This window comes from Drosophila mojavensis, unplaced genomic scaffold (assembly GCF_018153725.1).
Source record: "Drosophila mojavensis isolate 15081-1352.22 unplaced genomic scaffold, ASM1815372v1 contig_136, whole genome shotgun sequence".
NCBI lineage: Eukaryota > Metazoa > Arthropoda > Insecta > Diptera > Drosophilidae > Drosophila > Drosophila mojavensis.
Genome location: NW_025318667.1, coordinates 28,810,799 through 28,830,855, shown reverse-complemented (window position 1 = coordinate 28,830,855; position 20,057 = coordinate 28,810,799). Strand labels below are relative to the sequence as shown.

General features: G+C 41.0%; 1 protein-coding gene across 1 annotated transcript; it reads left to right on the top strand.

Annotated features, from left to right (window-relative positions):
- The first annotated feature begins 15,354 nt into the window (after positions 1-15,354).
- LOC6584918 (chitinase-like protein Idgf4) lies at positions 15,355-19,195 on the top strand. Its single transcript, XM_002010522.4, has 4 exons — positions 15,355-15,459; positions 15,960-16,089; positions 17,807-18,367; positions 18,430-19,195. Exons 1-4 carry the CDS (start codon positions 15,445-15,447, stop codon positions 19,077-19,079), a joined length of 1,356 nt encoding a protein of 451 aa, XP_002010558.2. The 5' UTR covers positions 15,355-15,444; the 3' UTR covers positions 19,080-19,195.
- The last annotated feature ends 862 nt before the right edge of the window (positions 19,196-20,057 follow it).

Here is a 20,057-nt window from a genome sequence, read left to right as displayed (position 1 = left end):
TAAGCTGCTTATACATCGGCACCGTCTTCTGGGTAATGGGTATTTCGTCTTTGGTCTACTGGAAATATCTCCTTTTAATTAATTTCTTTTCTGTCGATAACATATGTAAGAAAATTAGCCTTTTCGGTGGTAGGCTGCGGTCCCTTTCTTTTACAGTAGAAAATTACCATTTTAGTCTGGTTGGCTTTGGGCTGATTTAGTTTGGAAGTTATGGACTCGATATATGAGTTACATAGGCGTTACTAAATGGCTGGAGTGCTAAGCGAGGCGGAGGCATATAAAACATGACGAAAGACTGTAGATATACCATGTGCCAGGAGTCATTCCTTCCGTTTCATCTATCTTCCACACATGTGTCTTTAAATCTCAAAACACAACGGCTTCATCATGCTATGCCAACGCTCGTAGCCTGAATATATTACACTTATCGAGCTGCATTGACAGTTCTCAAGGGCTTCTCAGCAGCTACATACATATGGACATATGTAGCGGAAAGTAAGGTATTCAATTTCCAAATTGGAAAACTCAATATGGAATACTCTCACCGTCCTTCTCTATCAGCAGTCTCTATTAAGTCAACTCTCTAGTTTCCAAAATCACTTGCATTCAAATTTAATCACCGTCAAAATCAGTTAAGTTAGCTAAATATTTATGTATATTAAGTAGAATATGACTTTCTCATTAATAAATACCATGTATTCAAATAAGATTAATATGTATATTATATATTGGATCAGAGGACCTTAACTATTTGTCTGTCCCTATGTCCGCCTGCCCGGACATGATATAATTTAAGAGATACATATGTATATGTGTGTAAATTTGAATACATATTTTTCTATTAATTAATTAATGCATTCATTTTTTTCTTGACTGGCTACAAATATACGTCGTATTAAATATAGCTGCATAACTTAGGGGGGCAAAAATTTTAACGGCTATTTTCAAAAGTACCAGGAGAACCGAAATGAGAAAAGCAGAATGGGAAAAGGTAAAATATTATTTACTTTGTTAAGTAACTGTACACTATTAATGTGCTGTTAACTAACATTTTACACTCTACTTCTCATTTCTGTGCGCCTGGTATTTTACCAAAAACTGTAGAGCTGTAGAGCTGTAGAAGCTCTGGAAGTACTAGGTGAACAGAAATGGTAGTACGGTGAAAAATGTTATTTAACAGTATTTTAGTAGTACACTTGTAGCTTACAGAATTATGTTAAGAAACTGTTAATTATAGGGGAAATAACAGTACGGTGTTAACAAGCTGTTACATAACAGTACACTTAGAGTGATATATTGATACAATGTTAGCGAACATTTTGCACCCTACTTATCGTTTCTGTTCACCTGGTATTTTACCAAAAGCTGTAGAGCTGTAGAGCTGTAGAAGTTCTAAAAGTACTAGGTAAACATAAATGAAGAGTGCGGTGAAAAATGTAAGTTAAAAGTATATTAGCAGTACACTGTTCCCGCAGAAACAAAAATGGTTGCGTGGTTTCTAATTGTTATACTCATTCACGAAAGTGAAATGAGTATATTGGCTTTGTGAATTGTATATCTTATACATGAAGTTTTCTATTGACATTTGGAACATACACTCGTGTATATCCTCGAATTATAATGTCTTAACAGTGACAGTGGAAAAACGGAAAATGCATTTTCCGGAATGCCAGAAATCATAATAGTTGAAAAGCTAGAAAACTGAAATTGGAATATAGACTTGCATTGACCTCCCAGAACTAAATAGCTATGGCGGACCGTGGCGAACCGCAAACGTTTATATCTCCTACAGTTTAAGAGCTAGAAGATTTAAAATTAGACAGTTAAGTTACTGAATCGATGAACCAAAAATAATTATTACGCCTCTTTTGGAGCGACGCGTCGCGTATCGAAACATAACATAGTTTTCACATTTTTTTTTTTTGAGTGTAACCATCAAAATTTAACAGTTGCAATTTCTACAGCATTTGCCTCAGACACTCTACACTTAGCGACTAAATTGATGATAGCTGATAACATCCTCTATTGATTTGCATTAAAAGAATATATGTACATACATATGTATGTATATGTATAGCAATTGCATTCCTGACAAATCTGCAAACCGGCTGTGACTGCTACGTTCGTTCTTGTTAAAATTTGCTGTCTTTGACTTTAAAGCAATAAATACATGACAAATTAAAAAAAAAAAAAAATCATCTTTGTTTAAATTTTTCTTCTTCTGATAACTATTATAGCTATAAATAAATGAATAAATTAGTATGTTCGTTCTCGTCCGGTTCCACCATTATTTTATCAGGACCGCGTGCCTTGCGTTTTCTCGGCTTAGACATAATGCAACCTTTTCGCTTCGACTTTTCAGCATTAACGCGCGTCACTTCTTCATTACCTTCTTCATTATTATACTCAAGTGGCTACATACCACGCTCAATACTAATACGTTTTGCTATATGTTATAGTTGTCTCACTCTGTTGCATTGTCAGACCGAGACTACGCAGAACAGAAAGATCTGTTGAGCTTGCGAGAGAATTACACGTACAGGAAAGGGATAGAACCCCATAACGGTAAAACAACAATTTGGTTCTCTTTCGTCCTCTTTACTTCGCTTACTAGAGATGGTACATAGTTAGATCAGTGATGGTACAAGAATTGAATTGAATGAAAATAATAATAATAATTGAATAACGAAATATCGGATATACAAATTAATAAAGAAAAAACAAAAATACATATGTACATTAATTTTTTAAATTAACGAATGCGCCTATAAATATGCAATAGACAATGCATTACTTTTTATCTCGCCGCATATATTAACATACAATCGCTCGCCTTCGGAATTAATGCCCTTTACAGCGCTGTAAAACCTCTGCAAGACAGTGTGCTTGGGGTGAAGGTAACATTTGCACATTTGCTGTAGATGCCACTTTTGGCCCAATTTTCAAAGCTGTTCAAATATTGCTACAGAGCTTCAGTAGCTAGATTTATGTAGAGTTTCTGGTCAGCACAGCAGGAGCCTGCACAGCTGCAGACTTTTGCAGATGAAGTCCTCTTGCATGCAAATAAAAGTTGAAATCTTAATTACGTTAAGCATTTATGGATTACTGAAGTAGAGTAAAGCATGTAGGGTATAGCATATTTTTCTGGTCTCATACGAGCTTGAGCCTAATCAATCTTACATAATTCTATTTGAGTTTCCAAGTTGGCAAATTTGCTTAAAAGCTGATGTGCTTAATTCTTCGTTCATTTACAGAAGCAGCCAATAAATTCACATCGTTCGCTTGGCAAAGGTTACTAACAGGTGAGTCAACACACACTCGCACACATGTATGCACAGACGAAGTTACATACATACGACCGCACACAAACACTCATCAAGCACACATACGCCCACACAACTGTCAACAGCAAGTCAAATGACTGACGGCCACGCCCACCTGACAACGCCCCCTGATGAAGGCCCCCTCTAGCGCATGGTCGACGGCATTGGCCACGCTGAAGGCGTTATGTGGTTAGCCTGTCATGCGGCGGGTTCATCAAATCTGTGTAAGTGAAAATCTGTGGCAGAGTTTAAGACGCTCGCCTAAGGTAAATAGGTGAGCTAGGGGAGGCAGAGGGCGGTAGGGCGATGAGGTTAGGGAGGCGAAGTGGTGTGGGAGGTGTGTCTCGTATAAGATTAATAAAGCAGAAATTGACAGATTCAGAATGACAAATTGGTCGTCAAGCCTGATAAATGATATGAAATCTCAAGAAAAATATTGTTGCTGGCGAAAGGACAAAAGCGAACGAAGCCTGCGGCAAAGAGGAAGATAAATATTGATGGCATCTGCGGCGAGCAGTTAAAAAACCAACCAAAATGAAATAAAAATTGTGCAGAAAAAACGTAAAAAAATGAAAAAAAAAAAAAAAAAGAACGAGAAGCTGAACAATAAAACGAAGCGCAGCAGCAGCAGAAGCAGCGCAGCTACTAGAAGACAGCGAGGGCAAGGCAGAAAACATTGCAAGGACGGAGCAGCCGAACACTTCAACAGCTTGGAATGCAAAGCAGTTTGCAAAACCTCGTCGCTGCCCATCCCCACCTCAGCCCCTCGGCAGATCAGATTGTCGACCCAGACAGGTAGCTAAACGGTGTCGGCGCCAGTTTGGGCTGCCTCTGCGCCCGGACTACGGACTGCCGACTGCCGGAGCTGAAGCTAGCGCGTCAACTGGCGCCACGATCCCAGGTGTGAGACGCTGCGGCTGGGCCCGTGTTGAACGCTTGCCAAGTGAAATTTCAAGATTTCGCTGATAGTGTTCGTTAGTCAACGCCCACGAGCCGGAGCAGGTGGCGGGGGCGAGCAGGAGTCCAGCATGGGCTTGGAGCCAGCGTACCAGTGGGCCGAACAGCAAGAGAAACGGCAGAAAACTTTGCGAAGGCGGCTAAGGCAAAAGGCTATATAAGAAAAGATATTGTATTTTAAAATATATTACATATCATTTAAGCGCATTAATATTATTATTTTCATAGTTATTACTAGTCAAGATTACTTAGTTTGAGCTCAGCACCGATAGGCAATGCTTTCTCTACAGCAATTGGATTTAATCATGTAAATAAAATTAAATTTTCTAAAAAAAAAATTAAATTAATTTATTTAAATAATTTCCTAGATTTAAATGCGGCAGTAGATTAAGCGAATTTTTAGTGTAAAATAAAATATATAAAAAAAAAAAATAATTACACTTAATTTTTTAGTTTTCTAAATTTTCAATGTAAATTGAAATATGTAAAAAATAAATAATTTCGTAGAGCTGTTAATTTTCTATAAAACATAAAATTTATTAAGATGTTAAATACAATTCAATTAATTAAATATTTTTCTAGATCTGTTTAAAAGATCAGATTTAAATAATTAACACATAAAATCATATAAACTGAACTACTATAAATAATGTGCAGGATCTCACTTTTAGTATTTCTTAAAACTATTTGCTGTCAAATTGATATATTCCATAATCTTTATATATTATTTTAGTATATCTATCAGTTTCTCTCTCTCTCTCTCTCGCTTCATAGATTTTTTATCGTTGATTTGCCTCTTGTGCAGATCTTCAGGCCTTCAAGACGCGGTTCTATTTATGAAATAAAGATAATGAATCCACTCGAATGCAGTTACAATCGCATATTCTACTCGAGGCACATCCGTTGGCCATCTGGTCCGATTGTAGCTGCTTTTTGTATAGATGCAATGCCCACTAAGTGCAATTTCAAGTGCTGGCCGTCCTGACTTTCAGCTGTCCGAGATGGTGCACAGGCAGACAGAGGCAGAGAGGGAGAGAGAGAGTGAGAGAAAGGGGGAAGAGAGCGAGAGCGAGAGCTTGGCCGCTGCAGCTGCATTGTTTGTCAGCCTAATGTCTGTGCGGGTGCCACCGGCCTCAAAGTACGGCCACAAGTACAATAAGATGAAGATGAAAGACACCTGAGCGGGCAGTGGGACAGTGGGCGGCTGCGTGGGTGGGGTGTGGGGGCAGCCTGGACTGAATGCTGCCTCGTCAATTTGGCAGCGCTCGACTGTGGCTTTTTCAAGTGATTTTCATCCGTGCGGCTGCAATGCGGCTTTGCCTGTGGGCTGTAAACTTAAAATTCAATTTGTTTGGCTGTGATTTAGTGTAATTTAAGCGCACTACTGCAAAAGATATATGGCCACTTCAGACGTCCAGCAGCCTGACAAAATACACCTGACTCTATCCATCTCCCTAACCCCCCCTCTCTTTCTCTCTCTCTCTCTTTCGCTCTCTCTTTCACTCTCTCGGTGCGTGAGTGTGACAGTTCATTAGTATGCCAACGCCAACGCCAGTGGCAGTGCCAACGCCAAATGGCAAATGGCAAATGGCATTGCCAAAGTGAATCTTAGTGCAGCTGGCTGATTGAGATTTTTAGCTTTGCCGTCTCAACTTTGGAATTGGCAGAGCCAGAGCTCCGACTCGAGCCGTTTGTCAGCGGCTGACATGAATAAGTCATAGCCAACAGGCAACGCTGCCAACAACTAACTCAGCCATCTCGCCTAACCGTCGCTCCATAACTCCTGCCCATCCCATCGCCCGCTCACCCACTCACCCACTCAGTCTCTTCACCTCAGCCAATGACATGTGCAATATTGTCTTTCTCCAAAATTACAGCCAATACACACAGAGTTGTCAACTCATGCGCTCGACTGCCTGCCAAGAGTAATGATGCCTGTGACTTAGACCACTCCATAGTTGCTTCGATTCCACTCAGCTGCTCGCTCGCCCAGCTCCTTCACTTGCCGGCATCAGCATCAGCATCAGCGGCAGCTTCAGCTTCAGCTCCAGCTCCAACTCAGACCTCGTTTTGACGATGCTTCGCTTTCCTGACTCGTGCGCGTGCTCGTGCTTTGTCAGCGGCTAAGTGCAATTTAAAGCAAATGTAATGCCACATTTGCCATGGGGAGAGCAAGAGACGAGGAGGGAGGAGGAGGAGGAGACGACCTGGGAAGACAGCCCAACATCTGGCGGGATTTGGGAGCCGTGCCCAATGCATTGGTCATTGCCTCAACTGCTGCGACTCGACTCGACTTGACTGAGTGCCATAAGTAGCTAGTTGAGCGCAATCGATTTTATTGCGAATCAATTTTAAAGACATTTTCGGCCAAGTTCCCTCGACTGCAGCGAAATTAATTAGGCAATCAGCCAACAGAAGTCCAAACTCATTCGGCACTAATGCCGAGCAGAGCGATGTAAGTAAATTTGCCAAATGCATTTGAAGGTCTTTGAAGGCAGCAAAAGGCGTTAGCGTCGGCTTCCGACATTAAAAGTCATTGTTGTGGATTCATGAACTTCCGCAGCCCGTTGCACGTTTGTTTTGGCTCCAGTTGCCCCTTTGTGTAGTGCGTGCAACTGCAACCGATGGCTGCCGAAATGGCAATCGGAATGGCAATGCGGCAAATTGCAATGGCAATGCAAACTGGCCGCCATTTGGCCAGCTCGACCAGCTCGGCCAACTCGGTCAGTTGGTAACTAGCAGCAAATTTGCGTGCAACCGCAACGGCAGCTCCCTTCCATCTCGGCTCGTGTGTGTTTGTTGTGCGTGTGCTGAGGGCAGCTGCAAATTTCACTGGCAAACACACACAATGGAAATGGGAATCGAACTGCGTATGCCAATATGCAGCAGGCAAAACAAAACAGTTACACAAAGTGAGCAGCAAGAACAATAAATCGATTGCCATCGCACCGAATATACCCTGCAATTCAAGCTGATACACGTGACAGGTTGGCAAAGCAAAGTTGATGACTAGAAGTTTGGGAACCATCGACCATGATGGAAAATATATCAATATGTCTTATAGATAGAGTCGCAAAAGATCGAAAAAAAATTCTATCATTCTACTTGCTCTCGATAATTCTCGATAATTTTAATTTCTGAGTAAATCGAAAAATTAATCTGATCCCCTTGCCATTTCGAATTATTGGGTCTAGACTGTATTTAACTAAAGAAATTCAGGTACACACGAATCACATCAAATGATCACTTAGTGTAGAGCTGGCATCGATAGTATCGATAGACATTCATTTTTGCGATAGACTGATTGAATATATGTATTAAAATATCAGTTATAGGTACGAAAAAGTTCATATATATTTTGATGACTCACATCAAAACATAGATAGTATCACTAGCCATACAACACGCGTGGATGGCTTTACAGCCCCAATGCACACCCTTCCAAAGATCTACACACTATGGCAATTAGGTTTTCAACCAGCTCTCTAACATTAACAAAAAATATTTACACAACTTTTTGTTGTTTTTATCCAACTGACTTCCTGTTCTTCACTGGAAAAGTATATGGAAAGGTATATGGAGCAGACAGTGGATAGAAAGCAACCATAATACATAAAATGATTTCTATAGAGACTGAACTTTGAACTGATTCGATTGAGCTATATTCATATGTATGTCAGGGTGGGATAATATTCATATCAGACCTCATTTTATTCGTAGTACTTTATCAATCTCAGATCGTAGCGACTATTGTGTCTTATCTCTTTTCTATGCCGACCGAACTTATTGTCCTGCTCTCTACTGTTGTTGTGTGGATGCCCCATTCGGTGCCCTTCCCAACCACAATTGCAGCCCACCCGGTCGAAGCAACTCTCTCGCTGTCAGACTTCTTTCCTTTCTGGCGTTTCACTGGGACACTTGTCATATTTTCGTCTTTCTGAGCCTCTTCAATAGCGCAGCCATCTGTTAAAATGATACTTAAAAGCTCTTTTAACCCATGTTATACTTGCATTGAAGTGCAGCTCTCATTGGGCTTGAGAATAATTTCAATAAACTATTATCGTAAAGTAAAGCAATCAACCCCAAATGATGATCGGATATACTTAGTGTAACTGATATTTGTTCCGAGCAGGAGATTACATTTTATAGAACATCTTCATAATTTCAATACATTCTAGAGAGGAGGGATCAAAGAGAGAAGTGAATACCATGGATACCATTCAATTACGACTCAAAAACCTACATGCTCTACAAACCCTCAACATCGTCAACTTAAAAATATATGCAAACGAAATGCGGTGCGAAAAATCAGAATAAAGAATTGAAAAACAGGCAAGCTGATTTGCATATTATTGTTTAAAGAAAAGTTAAATTTTTCTTTGCTTATAAGTAGAAATCCAGATTGCAAACTTTGCGTTTTCGATCAACTTTAATAGAATTTGGACCAGCCCAATCTGATTCTGCGACTTGACAGTCCCATAGGTAATTCGTTTGTGGAAGAGTCTGAGTCTTGCCTACTGGGATATACCTACCCAAGAATATAGTAAACTTTCTGTAATACATATTTTGATGTATAGAAAACGAAAGAGATGCCTGAGAAGCACTGTTGAACAAGGCAAGTTGCTGCTGGTGCGCACAGTGTTAAGCTCTGAGATAAAGATAGACCGGTCTTGCTATACCTCTTGATCGCATTATAATTGGCATTCGAGCCGTAAATTCACTAGTCGGAATCGAGGCCCACCTGCGAGTGGGTAGCGAAGTTTGTGCAGTGCGGCATTTTTGGAGTGGCGAGATTCGGGCGAGCGGCACTCGTTGTACGGCATTAAAAAACTTTTCAAGTTGCAGCGGGATGCGGCCGGCTGATGGGCTGCGCACGTTAAGTAGTGGGAGTTGAAGCTGAAAACTGGCAAGGGGGCGGGACACCGCCCGCACGCAAGGGTTGCGAAAAGCAAGCAAAATGGCAGCAGCAGCGGCAGCGGCAGCGGCAGAGGCAGAGGCAGCGGCATTGGCAGGAGTAGCGAATAGAACATCGGACGACTGCAGCAAAGAGTTGTTGTGAATTTCTGGTTTCACGCTATCTGGTTTTGATTGGAAATTTTTGTGCCCTCGACTCTAAGCCAGAACGCCAGTTGAGTTGGCAGCGGCATGGCAATGCTGATAGAGATGAAGATGGTGATAGACAAAGCGTTAATACCGAACCGAAGTTGGGCTCTGCTCTACTCAGTTCAGTTCAGTTCAGTTCAGTTCAGCTCAGTTCAGTGCGAGTTCAGTTCGGTTCGGTTCGGTACGTAGACAGCAACAGGAAACAAACCAAAGCTGGGCATGCTTCCGCATTTCTTGTCTGACGGCTGCTGGGACCCGCAACTATGTCATGAAGAACAACAACAACTACAATAGCAACAACAGCAGCAGCAGCAGCAGCAGCGGGAGCAGCAGCATGAGGTCAAAGGCGGACAAGGTCGCCATGCAATCTGCTGACTCAATATCAGACTGAGGCTTGTGCTTCGGCCAGGAGTAGCAGCAAAAACTTGCACTAGCAACAGCAACAACAACATCAACTAGAGCAAACCGTCAGCTATTCAGGCTTGCCAGCATATTTAGATTTTAGCTGGATGGCGTGAGTCAGTTAGGGGGAACACTAGATCTGGAGTCGTCTGGCAGGCCGGGCAGGGCAGGGCTGGATCCGAGCTGTGGGGGCGCAGCTGGCACAAATTGACAACTTTTCGGAGAGCGGGCCGCAGCTTAGAGCGGAGCAGACAAACACAGAGGGAAAGCAATTGAAAATTATTAATTTCAATCAAAACTTTTGACATCGGTGCTTATCTATGCGTGGCATTATCATCCAACTTCTAAGCAATCTAAGCACAAAGTTTTTCTAGTTTCTTGTTTTCCATTCCACTTGCCAGCCACATGACCAAGCACGACCAACATCATTTATTTTACTAACAAAAATCTGTCTGGGCTGCCAGCCAACTCAGGCAGGGGGTCCATCGCTGGTCCATCAACGCCGCCACTAACGCGTTTGGGTTTGCCGACCAAGTCAGACACCTTTGCCACGACACATTACTGTGGAGTCTGGGATCAAGTTTATCGATCATTGTACTGAGTACTGTGAACTAAAACAAGTCGAGAATGAAATTTAAGTATTTTCTTCTCGTTACTCTAAGATCCGCTTACTCGCAGGTTGAGCTGCACTTGCATGGCTCATCCAGGCCTTAAGCCCTTAAAGAGCTCTTGCCAGTAATATGTTTGTATGCATGGACACAGGACGTCTATCATTCCATTGCTCTGAAATCTAATCAATCCCCAAGCTGTTTTGCTTGTGCATTGTGCATCTGCTTCGCTCCGAATAGCTTTGAAATTTCTCGTTTTAGCAGACAGACAGGCGGATAGTTGAGCAAGGGGCCGGGAGGGGACGGGGGGATGCCATATCAGAATGCATGTAAATACTTCACAGGGCCAGAAAGCATATTATACATGTTAAATATAGTTATACATAATGTTTTGCTTCGAATTCTTGATATTAATATAGGGGCTTAAAGTGAAGGTGTTTATACTTGTGATAGATACAGCGCATGTCTAAGCATTAAGATCAGTCAGAGGACTTTAATCTACTTATTTAAATGAGTACAGGTGGATGATTATAGTCATTTCTTTTCAAATTTAGTAGCAAACAAAGCCTTTGAGTGGAATAGATAATTTGAACATAAAAGCAATACGTAGATATTATCTTAAATGATAATCGAGCTTCGGTTAACGAAAGGGTATTGAGATATGCTTGAGCTATTCTAAAAGTTAATCAAATATAATTAATTATTATATATATAATTCAACCTATGGCACATCAAATCCAATCAGGGAGTTGCTTAGGAATAACTGTCCACAGCTGGGTTCCATAGAGAATGCGATGCATTGGTAGCCAGAGATCGAAATCGATTTTAAAGGCAGTCTTGGGAGCGAATGGAATAAGTCATTTTTGAACAGATTGAATATTGAGTCGAAGTTTTGCTCTATATTTACATACAAGGTTGTCCATATTCGATGGACCAATGTTTTTTTTTTTTTTTTTTTTTTTTTTTTTTTGAATAGTAAATTGCAATTTTGTTATGTTTTATCTGATTAAATAGATTTGTTGACATCACTTTTTGAACATGGTAACGCTCAATGGCCGCCTTGAGCATGTATGGCGTATTGTGCCCGTCCATCGAATAGCCCTGTATTTTTTTAAAAGTTACAGTCCGTCTAAAATTCGTTGCCAAATTTATATATGCGAAAAATTTAGTTTTTCGCTTTTGAAGCTGAGCTCGATTGAATTCACAATTCATGACGTTGGGATGAAATGAGTTTTGCGCTATGAGAATTATATCCAAATCGCCCGAATATATTGAGCTTAAACTTATTCAGCTTTGCTTGTTGCTCCTTTCCAATCAGCTGTATAGGACTGTAGCTATTTATGTAGTTCAAGTCATCTAGTCATCTCCCTCATTGAATCAGCTCAGAGTTTGTTTGACGAATTTCAATTTTGGCTTAGCTTAGCCATATTAGACGAGCTCAACGCACTTCTGAACATGCCCAACACTATCAAAATGCATCCCTTCCTTGCCCAAGACGCAAACCCCATCAAAGTGCGAGTGTCTGCTGAAATTCGTTTAGCGCTGTACTTGCACAGTTAGCCAGATTGTTTAGCTCAGTAAGCAGGAGGCGGCCGCGGCGCGAGATGAGCTTGTTGCTATGCAAGCCAACGAAGTGGCTGTAAGTACACATTCGGAGTCCGTGAAGCAATGGGCTGTCCACTGCAAGACGCTTCGCACGTCACCGAGAGCAATTGACACAACAAACAGGCGATGCGTGTTTCTAACCACATAAGTCCTGGCACCTACTTGTTTGTGCGCCGGCATCTCAAATATGTGCTCAACCTTAGCAAAATATATATTGAGTCGGGTTGGGTCTGCCCGGATCAACGTACGAACAAATTGCTTGGGATGGCCCCTTAAGAGTTAGAGCTTGAAGGGAACTAGTGTAGTGCTAATCTAGCCTAATAAAAAATAGCAAAAAACGGGAGTCCGTAAAACAATAGCTCGTACAGTTTGCCTTGATTAGGAATAATTTATATTTCCATAGCTTTCGATTTTAGTTGAGAAGAGTCTTTTAAAGTACAACATCTGATTAAATCGGATTTAAGCGTCTCTCACTAGCCATAACTTTGCACTATCTATAAATGCAATGGAATGGACTAGCAATAAACTGTCGACTGGTGGAATATTTGTATTCGATGAATACTTAAATAAGTGACAACATTTGGGAATCCAATTAGACCCAATCGTCATGGCAATATCTTATCCGAGCACACAGTAAAGTCAATGAATGAAGTTTTTGTACTCGAAGTTTACTCATTTGCAATTATCATCAATTTCCTTATAGAGTAGTCCAGCCAAATCAAATTAAACAATATTTCTTATTGTTTTCTACAATAGGTAGTTCCTTAGTTAACTGCCTTAAAGGGTATTTATTATTTGGCATTCCAGCAATTTCCATTGTTCTCGTTAATGCCGCGCAAAGAGTATCGATCTAACGAAATCAAAGCAAAACGAACAGAAAAACAAAAACGATTCAAAATCCCATTAAACGTTCCATCCATCCGTCCGTCCGTTTGTCTGTCCGTCTGTCTGTCCGACAGCTGCCGCAGCTAGACGGAGAGCAGATCAACAGCTCAGAACCAATCCGCAGATAAGTCACGTTGTCAACGAAAGCCAAACCAAATTAAAACTAAATATGTGAACGAACTGTGGCAGCAAAGTATCTTAACGACCTCTGGCTGACATAAATTGATAAGGTCGAGCTACGGTTTCATCGTGTCAATATGTATACGCGACTCACACAAATACCTATTTATATACATTAATATAAGACAACAGCTTTTTATACCCTTGCTGAAAGTATTCTAGTTTCAGCACGACACCTGACTCTAATGCCACTGACAATCGAAAGTTTCATCTGTGTAACTGTGTAACGCATCCTGCCATAAAGTTTTTACTTGCTTCTGATACCATGCATCTGCCTCACGGCTGTTTGCTATTGCAAGTCTCTTCTTAGGGTATTTAATCTCCGTCACTTCGCAGCTGAACAGTCTATTAAATCTATTTGTTTTACGAATTACCGTAGTTATTACAAACGCATTGTTCGATTTGTGCTTTTCTGCGAATTCGTGGAAAAATTTAAACAAATATCACCGCTCACAGCTTATAATATGTATAGCTGTGTATGCAGTAGTAGTATGTATAGTATTCATATATATGGGAGATAATGAATGTACTTTCCAATTTGTATAAATCCCCCTGTTATAGCACCTCACTTTCTATATACGAAACCTATCTAATATTAGTAAGAAAGTAATTTCAAAAATTATAACGCACTGATTAAATTTCTTACAAATACTAGACTGAACAAATATTTGTAGATTAGAAAATAAGCAACAAAATAGCTCAAATAGCTTAGGTGAAAATACCCTTTAAATTTTAGTAAGTGTTTTGATTTAAAGATTTTTTTATTTTTTATTTTTAGATATGTGATTTATTAAATTATTTACTTCTCACTCAAGACTTTTCACTGTTTCATTTAATTATAAAACTTAAAATAGAATTTAGACTCTTAAGAAAATGAAATTGGCAAACTAAAAAGAGAGCAAATGTGAATATGTAATGATGGATATGGATGGATGCATATGTAATAATTATGATCTATGAACTATGATTTCGATTCGATACGATTTCGCAAAGGAACAATGAAAGAGAATTCTGGATTGCTTAAGATTAAATTATAAATAAAAACATAGATATATATATAACGTAATGATTTTTCAGCTAATGAAATCACATTATTACGTTGGATTTCTGTCGCTTCTACCGTTTCTTTGCATTATTTTGTCTGCCAAAATTCTTTGATACTCTGGCGAACCATACTCTAGAGAATAGAGTTACTATTTCGCAACATTATATATAGAAATGGAGCTGTGTCTAGCAGTGTCTAGATATAAGCTATACAATATTTATATATATGTATATAGATCAAATTAACTCTGTTGTAAGATTTACAAATATTACATATAAATAAGCTTATATACATATGACATTAGTAGTAAAATATCCATATATGATTTTTAGTAAACTTTTACCATCTATAGCTATCGGACTATTGGCTTCTCAAATTGAGTATATTAAGTGAATTCACTTTTGTTATGCCGAAGAATATTGAAAAAAAAAATGGAGCTGTATGTGATAGAAAGAATGTGAATAAAGAATCTCTAGTTTGGCTTATCGAAAAAATACTGTAAAAGGCAAGCTCAACCCTGAGTAAACATGATTCGGACTTTGCACCAGGAAAATCAAGCGATGCGAAGTGATTATCTAATTTTAAACGAAGCGAGGACAATGCGTGCAGTGGATGCTCCGACGAAAATACATTTATGTGTATTTGATGGCTTGATAAAATTTTCGATGATGTAAAAGTGGAGTTGAAAGAGTAGCCCAATCAACTAAAAAGATATACATAAAATTAAAATTTAAATAATTTAATGATGTTAAGAATTGGAATTTTTTTTCAAGCCCACTTTTAATATAAATTAATATGTATAGGGTATCTTACAGTTGGTCAGAAGTGTGCGTATACCTTGACACGTTGAAATGAGTGTAAACATGTGTCGAGTTGTTTATCATCAGATATTTCTGTATGATATCATTCCGAATTATATACGATCTACATACAGACAAACAAACATGGATATACGTATGTACATATATTTGTCGGTGCGTACGTGTGTGTGTGGGTGTGTGTGTGTGTGTGTGTGTGTGCTTACATAAGTGCAAACTGATGTATGGCCACAGAGCTTCCAATCGAACCTCGGCCTGAGCTTTGCTGCTCTGTTTTGTTGATTTTCATCGCCCACTTTTGGATTTCATTTTCAAGTCGCGTTTCATTCTCATTGCGTTCGCTTAGCTTTTGTGGCTGTTGTTGCTCTGTTTTGCTGTTGTTGTTTGTTGCTTGTCGTCTTTACCTTGTCTCAGCTTCAGTCGCAGCTCAGCTCAGTCTCTATCTCTACCCTATTCTCAGCGAGTTCACTTTAAGTTTGACTCGCCTTGAGCTGTTCACAGTTTCAAATCAACATTCGATGCGAACACATCAAGTTAGTAGTGGAATGATTTAAATACAAATACAAATATACATAAGTATATAATAATATCAAAAATAATCGAAACGTGTATAGGCAAAGAAAGATTTTATTTTACATATACAACTTTTTTTTATTGTTTTTTTTTTTTTGTCACTTCTTTTGCTCGTCAAACGATTTATAATTAATTTGTCTTGTGATTATATTATTAGTGCCGCTGACAGCCTGTGCAGCTCGTTAGATCTTTCATTTCTTACACTCTCGCTCTCGCTCCGGCTAATTACTGATTGCTGTTCTCGTGTGCTCGCAATAAACGGAGTTTTTCGCGAATTGTAACACATTTGTGAGTCATAGCCCAGCATCCGGCAGTTAACTGGCGTTTCTAGACGCTTGCTCGATGCTCCCGTCAATTACTGTAATTGCAGCTTACTCACGTGCCTCGTTTTGCTCGCAATTCTTTTCCTCCATCTAAATCTCCCCCCTCTTTCTCACTCTCTCTCTCTCTCTCTCTGCAGCTAGACATGAAGCTCCACTGTACCCTGTTGCCCCTGCTCCTGGGCATCCTGGCAATTGGTCAAAGCAGCGCCGCTGCGGGCTCCGCGCATCTGCTCTGCTACTACGATGGCGCCAGCTTCATCAGAGAAGGTAAGAAAAAAACAAAAAAGAGCCAACAATGATGCTGAAATGCTTTCTCTATGCCAGATAAAAGACATTTCTGCCAAAGTAAATAAGACGAAGAGAACTGCAGTTGACATAAATGCAGTTAAAGTTTAGGTAGTGAACGACTTTTTAATTAGTCAGTTGAGTTCGCTATAAAAATACCCGCAAAGCAAGCGAAAACAACAACCTTATCTGCTGATAGCAGGGAAATATAGAGAGTAATATAAATAGAGTCATACATGTACTAGTATAAATAGATGTGCAAAGATGCGACACTTGACATACTCTTCCACGGCATTTGCACGCAGCCCATATACTTTTATTCAATTAAAGAGTTGAGCTTAATAGAACTAGATATACATATATATGGTCTTTAGTTAACTTTCTGGGTCATCAACAATCAGACAAACAATTCTCTAGTGCAGGCTACGAAAACTGGAAATTGCTAAAAATATTCCATGAGTAGCTTATACACAAAACGTCTAAACAAACGCCTTCTCAATAATAGATCGAGTTTTGTTTTCCAAGAACTATAGCACTTGATAGGTGGTTTGCTTAAGCTTTATGAATATCAATATCAGATCACAGTGAACACTGCTTATAGGGGGCATCCATCATTTCATTTCAGCTTGTCTCAACGACTGGCTCGTTGCAGCTGCGGCGAGGTCAACGATTATCAACGATTTGGGCAATTTGAATTAACGCCCGCCTCGATATATGTATATATATGTATATTTATATATATAGGTCTGTTCGTTATAATTGCCGAATGAGCAATGCTCAAGATCTCGACAGAGTGTGTTTACTTTTAATAACACTCAGCTAATTGACTGTGTGTTGATAAACAAACTGGACGAAAGAGGTGGGGTCGGCCTCAGACACGATCGTCACTTAAAAAAATATTAATGTATACCAGGAACGTAGTTGATTTTTCGTTGCTTCATATTTATTTTATTTGTTTATTTATTTATTTTTTAAATTTATATTTATGTCATTTTTTAAAGTCTCATTTCTCAAATGTTTGAGCAAGCAACAAGATTTGCATATACATCGATTACGCGATCTTTTTACTGATTGCTTTTTTTCTCTGTTGCCAGTTTACGACATTTTACGTAATATGTCTTCCATATTTATAAATTTCGAAGGCCTGTGCTGTCATTAAAAATGACATGACCATTGCAGAATAATATATTGTATAAACAATTTTCATTTCGGCCTCTAACGAGTATAATCTGGTGACTTCTAAAAACCGACTTTAGATTTAGACTAAATCAAGTTTTGGAAAATTATAGAAATTCATATGGTTTTCATTTAGAGCAAGAGAATACCAGCTAGGAATATTTCCTATATATAAGAATTATTTATATATGAAAAGAGTTTATCATCTCCTGATTCAAATGTGAAAAATGATCAATTCCGAATTATTAAAGTGTTGGTATAAGGGACTTAATCTTGGATCAGCGCAATTAGTGTTCCAGTGAAGCGTGTAAATTGAGCTCGGATAACAAAACACCTGGCGATTGTTGTTGGCGTCTTGATTGCTAATTAAAATTTGAGTCATGTGACACAATGTCGACTGTGAGTCATCAGTTGATGCCACGTTTTGCTAATTGATTAATGTCGAAGGCAATTGGACTTGGGCGTAGTCTCTGCCCCTCTTGTTCTCATCCATTCGGTCTGTCTGTCTCTGTTCCACCCGCAGGCCTTTCCAAGCTCACCCTCAACGACTTGGAGCCGGCCATGCAGTTCTGCACCCATCTGATCTACGGCTATGCGGGCATCAATCCCAGCAGCAACAAGCTGGTCAGCACCAACGAGAAGCTTGATCTGGATCTGGGCAGCAGCCTGTACCGCTCGGTGACTGGCCTGAAGAAGAAGTACCCGGCACTGAAGGTTCTGCTGAGCGTCGGTGGCGATAAGGATGTTACTGAGGAGGAGAACTCCAAGTATCTGACTCTGTTGGAGAGCAGCAACGCCCGCATTCCATTCATCAATAGCGCCCACTCGCTGGTCAAGACCTACGGCTTCGATGGTCTCGATCTCGCCTGGCAGTTCCCCAAGAACAAGCCCAAGAAGGTTCACAGCGGCATAGGCTCGTTCTGGAAGGGTTTCAAGAAGATCTTCACCGGCGACTTCGTTGTCGACGAGAAGGCCGAAGAGCACAAGGAAGAGTTTACGGCCCTAGTGCGTGAGCTGAAGAACGCATTCCGTCCGGACGGCTATCTGCTGGGCCTCAGCGTCCTGCCCAATGTCAACTCATCGCGTAAGATATTTCGGGCGACTGTGAAAGCAATATAAAATCTAAACCTCCTTGACTCCCCACAGTGTTCTATGATGTGCCTGCTCTGATCAACAACGTCGACTACGTCAACCTGCATGCCTACGACTTCCAGACTCCTGGACGCAATCCCGAAGTAGCTGACTTCCCCGCGCCCATCTACGAGCTGAACGAGCGCAATCCCGAGCACAACATCAACTACCAGGTACAGTACTGGCTCAACAACCATGCACCCGCCTCCAAGATCAACGTTGGTATCCCGACATACGGACGTGTGTGGAAGCTCACCAAGGACTCCGGCCTGACTGGCCTGCCGCCCGTAGCCGAAGCCGATAGTGTCGGTCCCGCTGGCATCCAAACCCAGATTCCCGGCTTCTACAGCTGGCCCGAGGTGTGCGCCAAGCTGCCCAACCAAGCCAACCAGCATCTGAAGGGCGCCGACGGACCCCTCCGTAAGGTGGGCGACCCCACCAAGCGCTTCGGCAGCTACGCCTACCGCTCAGCCGATGACAAGGGCGAGAACGGTCTCTGGGTCGGCTACGAGGATCCCGATACAGCTGCAATCAAGGCCGCCTACGTCAAGGCCAAGGGCTTGGGCGGCGTGGCCCTTGTCGACCTCAGCTTCGACGACTTCCGCGGCAGCTGCACCGGCAACGAAAAGTATCCCATTCTGCGCGCCATCAAGTATAAGCTATAGGCGGGCAGCCCTGTACCCCACCAAATATGTAATGCGTTTTTACGACTCTTGATTATACATGTTTTTTTTTTATATAACTAATCTTTGTAATCCCCAATAAATACAATCAATTGACATAGAGGGATTGAAGGGCTCATTTGAATAGCATGCATGATAAGCAGCCTCGGTAGATGAAAGTACTTAGCATTCAAGTGGCTATTACTGATGCTGGATTGAATGAGCAGAGACTCGCACTGCATATGAAATAGATTCGATAAAAAGCGATTACATTGTGTGTGACAAAATGCAGAGAGGTCGGAGCGGCGGACAGTAGGGCAGCAGCAGGGGCAGGCGGAGGACAGGAAGAGAGCGAGAGAGCTGTCCGTGAGGTCATGCTCACTGTATAATGTATCCAATGATTGTGCCGAGTGTGACCCTAGGAACTGGTTCCATTTGCCGTGGTTCTGACTTCATTTCTGCATTTCTTCCGGCGATTGTGTCAGCCTGCAGTTGTCGTTGATTGTTTTATGTGCGATATTTGTGTTGTGTTGGTTCTCCTGCTGCCATTGCTGCCGTTGCTGCCGTTGCTGCTGTTGCTGCCGTTGTTGCTGCTGCCCGTGCCGGAAAAGCCACCTAGCAACAGCACTAGCTGCAAAATCGTCCAATGTCTCATTCATCTTTTGTGCGGCGGTCACGCTGGGACCACTTGAATCGTTCCCGTTGCCGTTGCCGTTGCTGACAACCACGAGACGCGAACACTCCACTCCACCACCAGCCTCCACTCGCAGCACCCACCAGCGCCCCATCTCTCTCTCTTTCTCCCTCGTTCCCTCTGAATCACTTTATCATTTGCAAAATTGCAAAATGCAACCACAAAACCATAACACTGACGCATACAAAGTATATTTTAGAGTCCAGGACAGCATCGGGCAGCATACGCAGCGCAGTGCCCGGAAACATTGTCCGTCCGTATATATGGGCTAGCCCTGAACATGACTG

What these genes read in the sequence shown, in the direction of transcription:
- LOC6584918 (XM_002010522.4), top strand. An exon ending in CGCCAGCTTCATCAGAGAAG is followed by an intron (nt 16,090 to 17,806) that starts GTAAGAAAAAAA and finishes TTCCACCCGCAG; the next exon opens with GCCTTTCCAAGCTCACCCTC. An exon ending in GCCCAATGTCAACTCATCGC is followed by an intron (nt 18,368 to 18,429) that starts GTAAGATATTTC and finishes GACTCCCCACAG; the next exon opens with TGTTCTATGATGTGCCTGCT.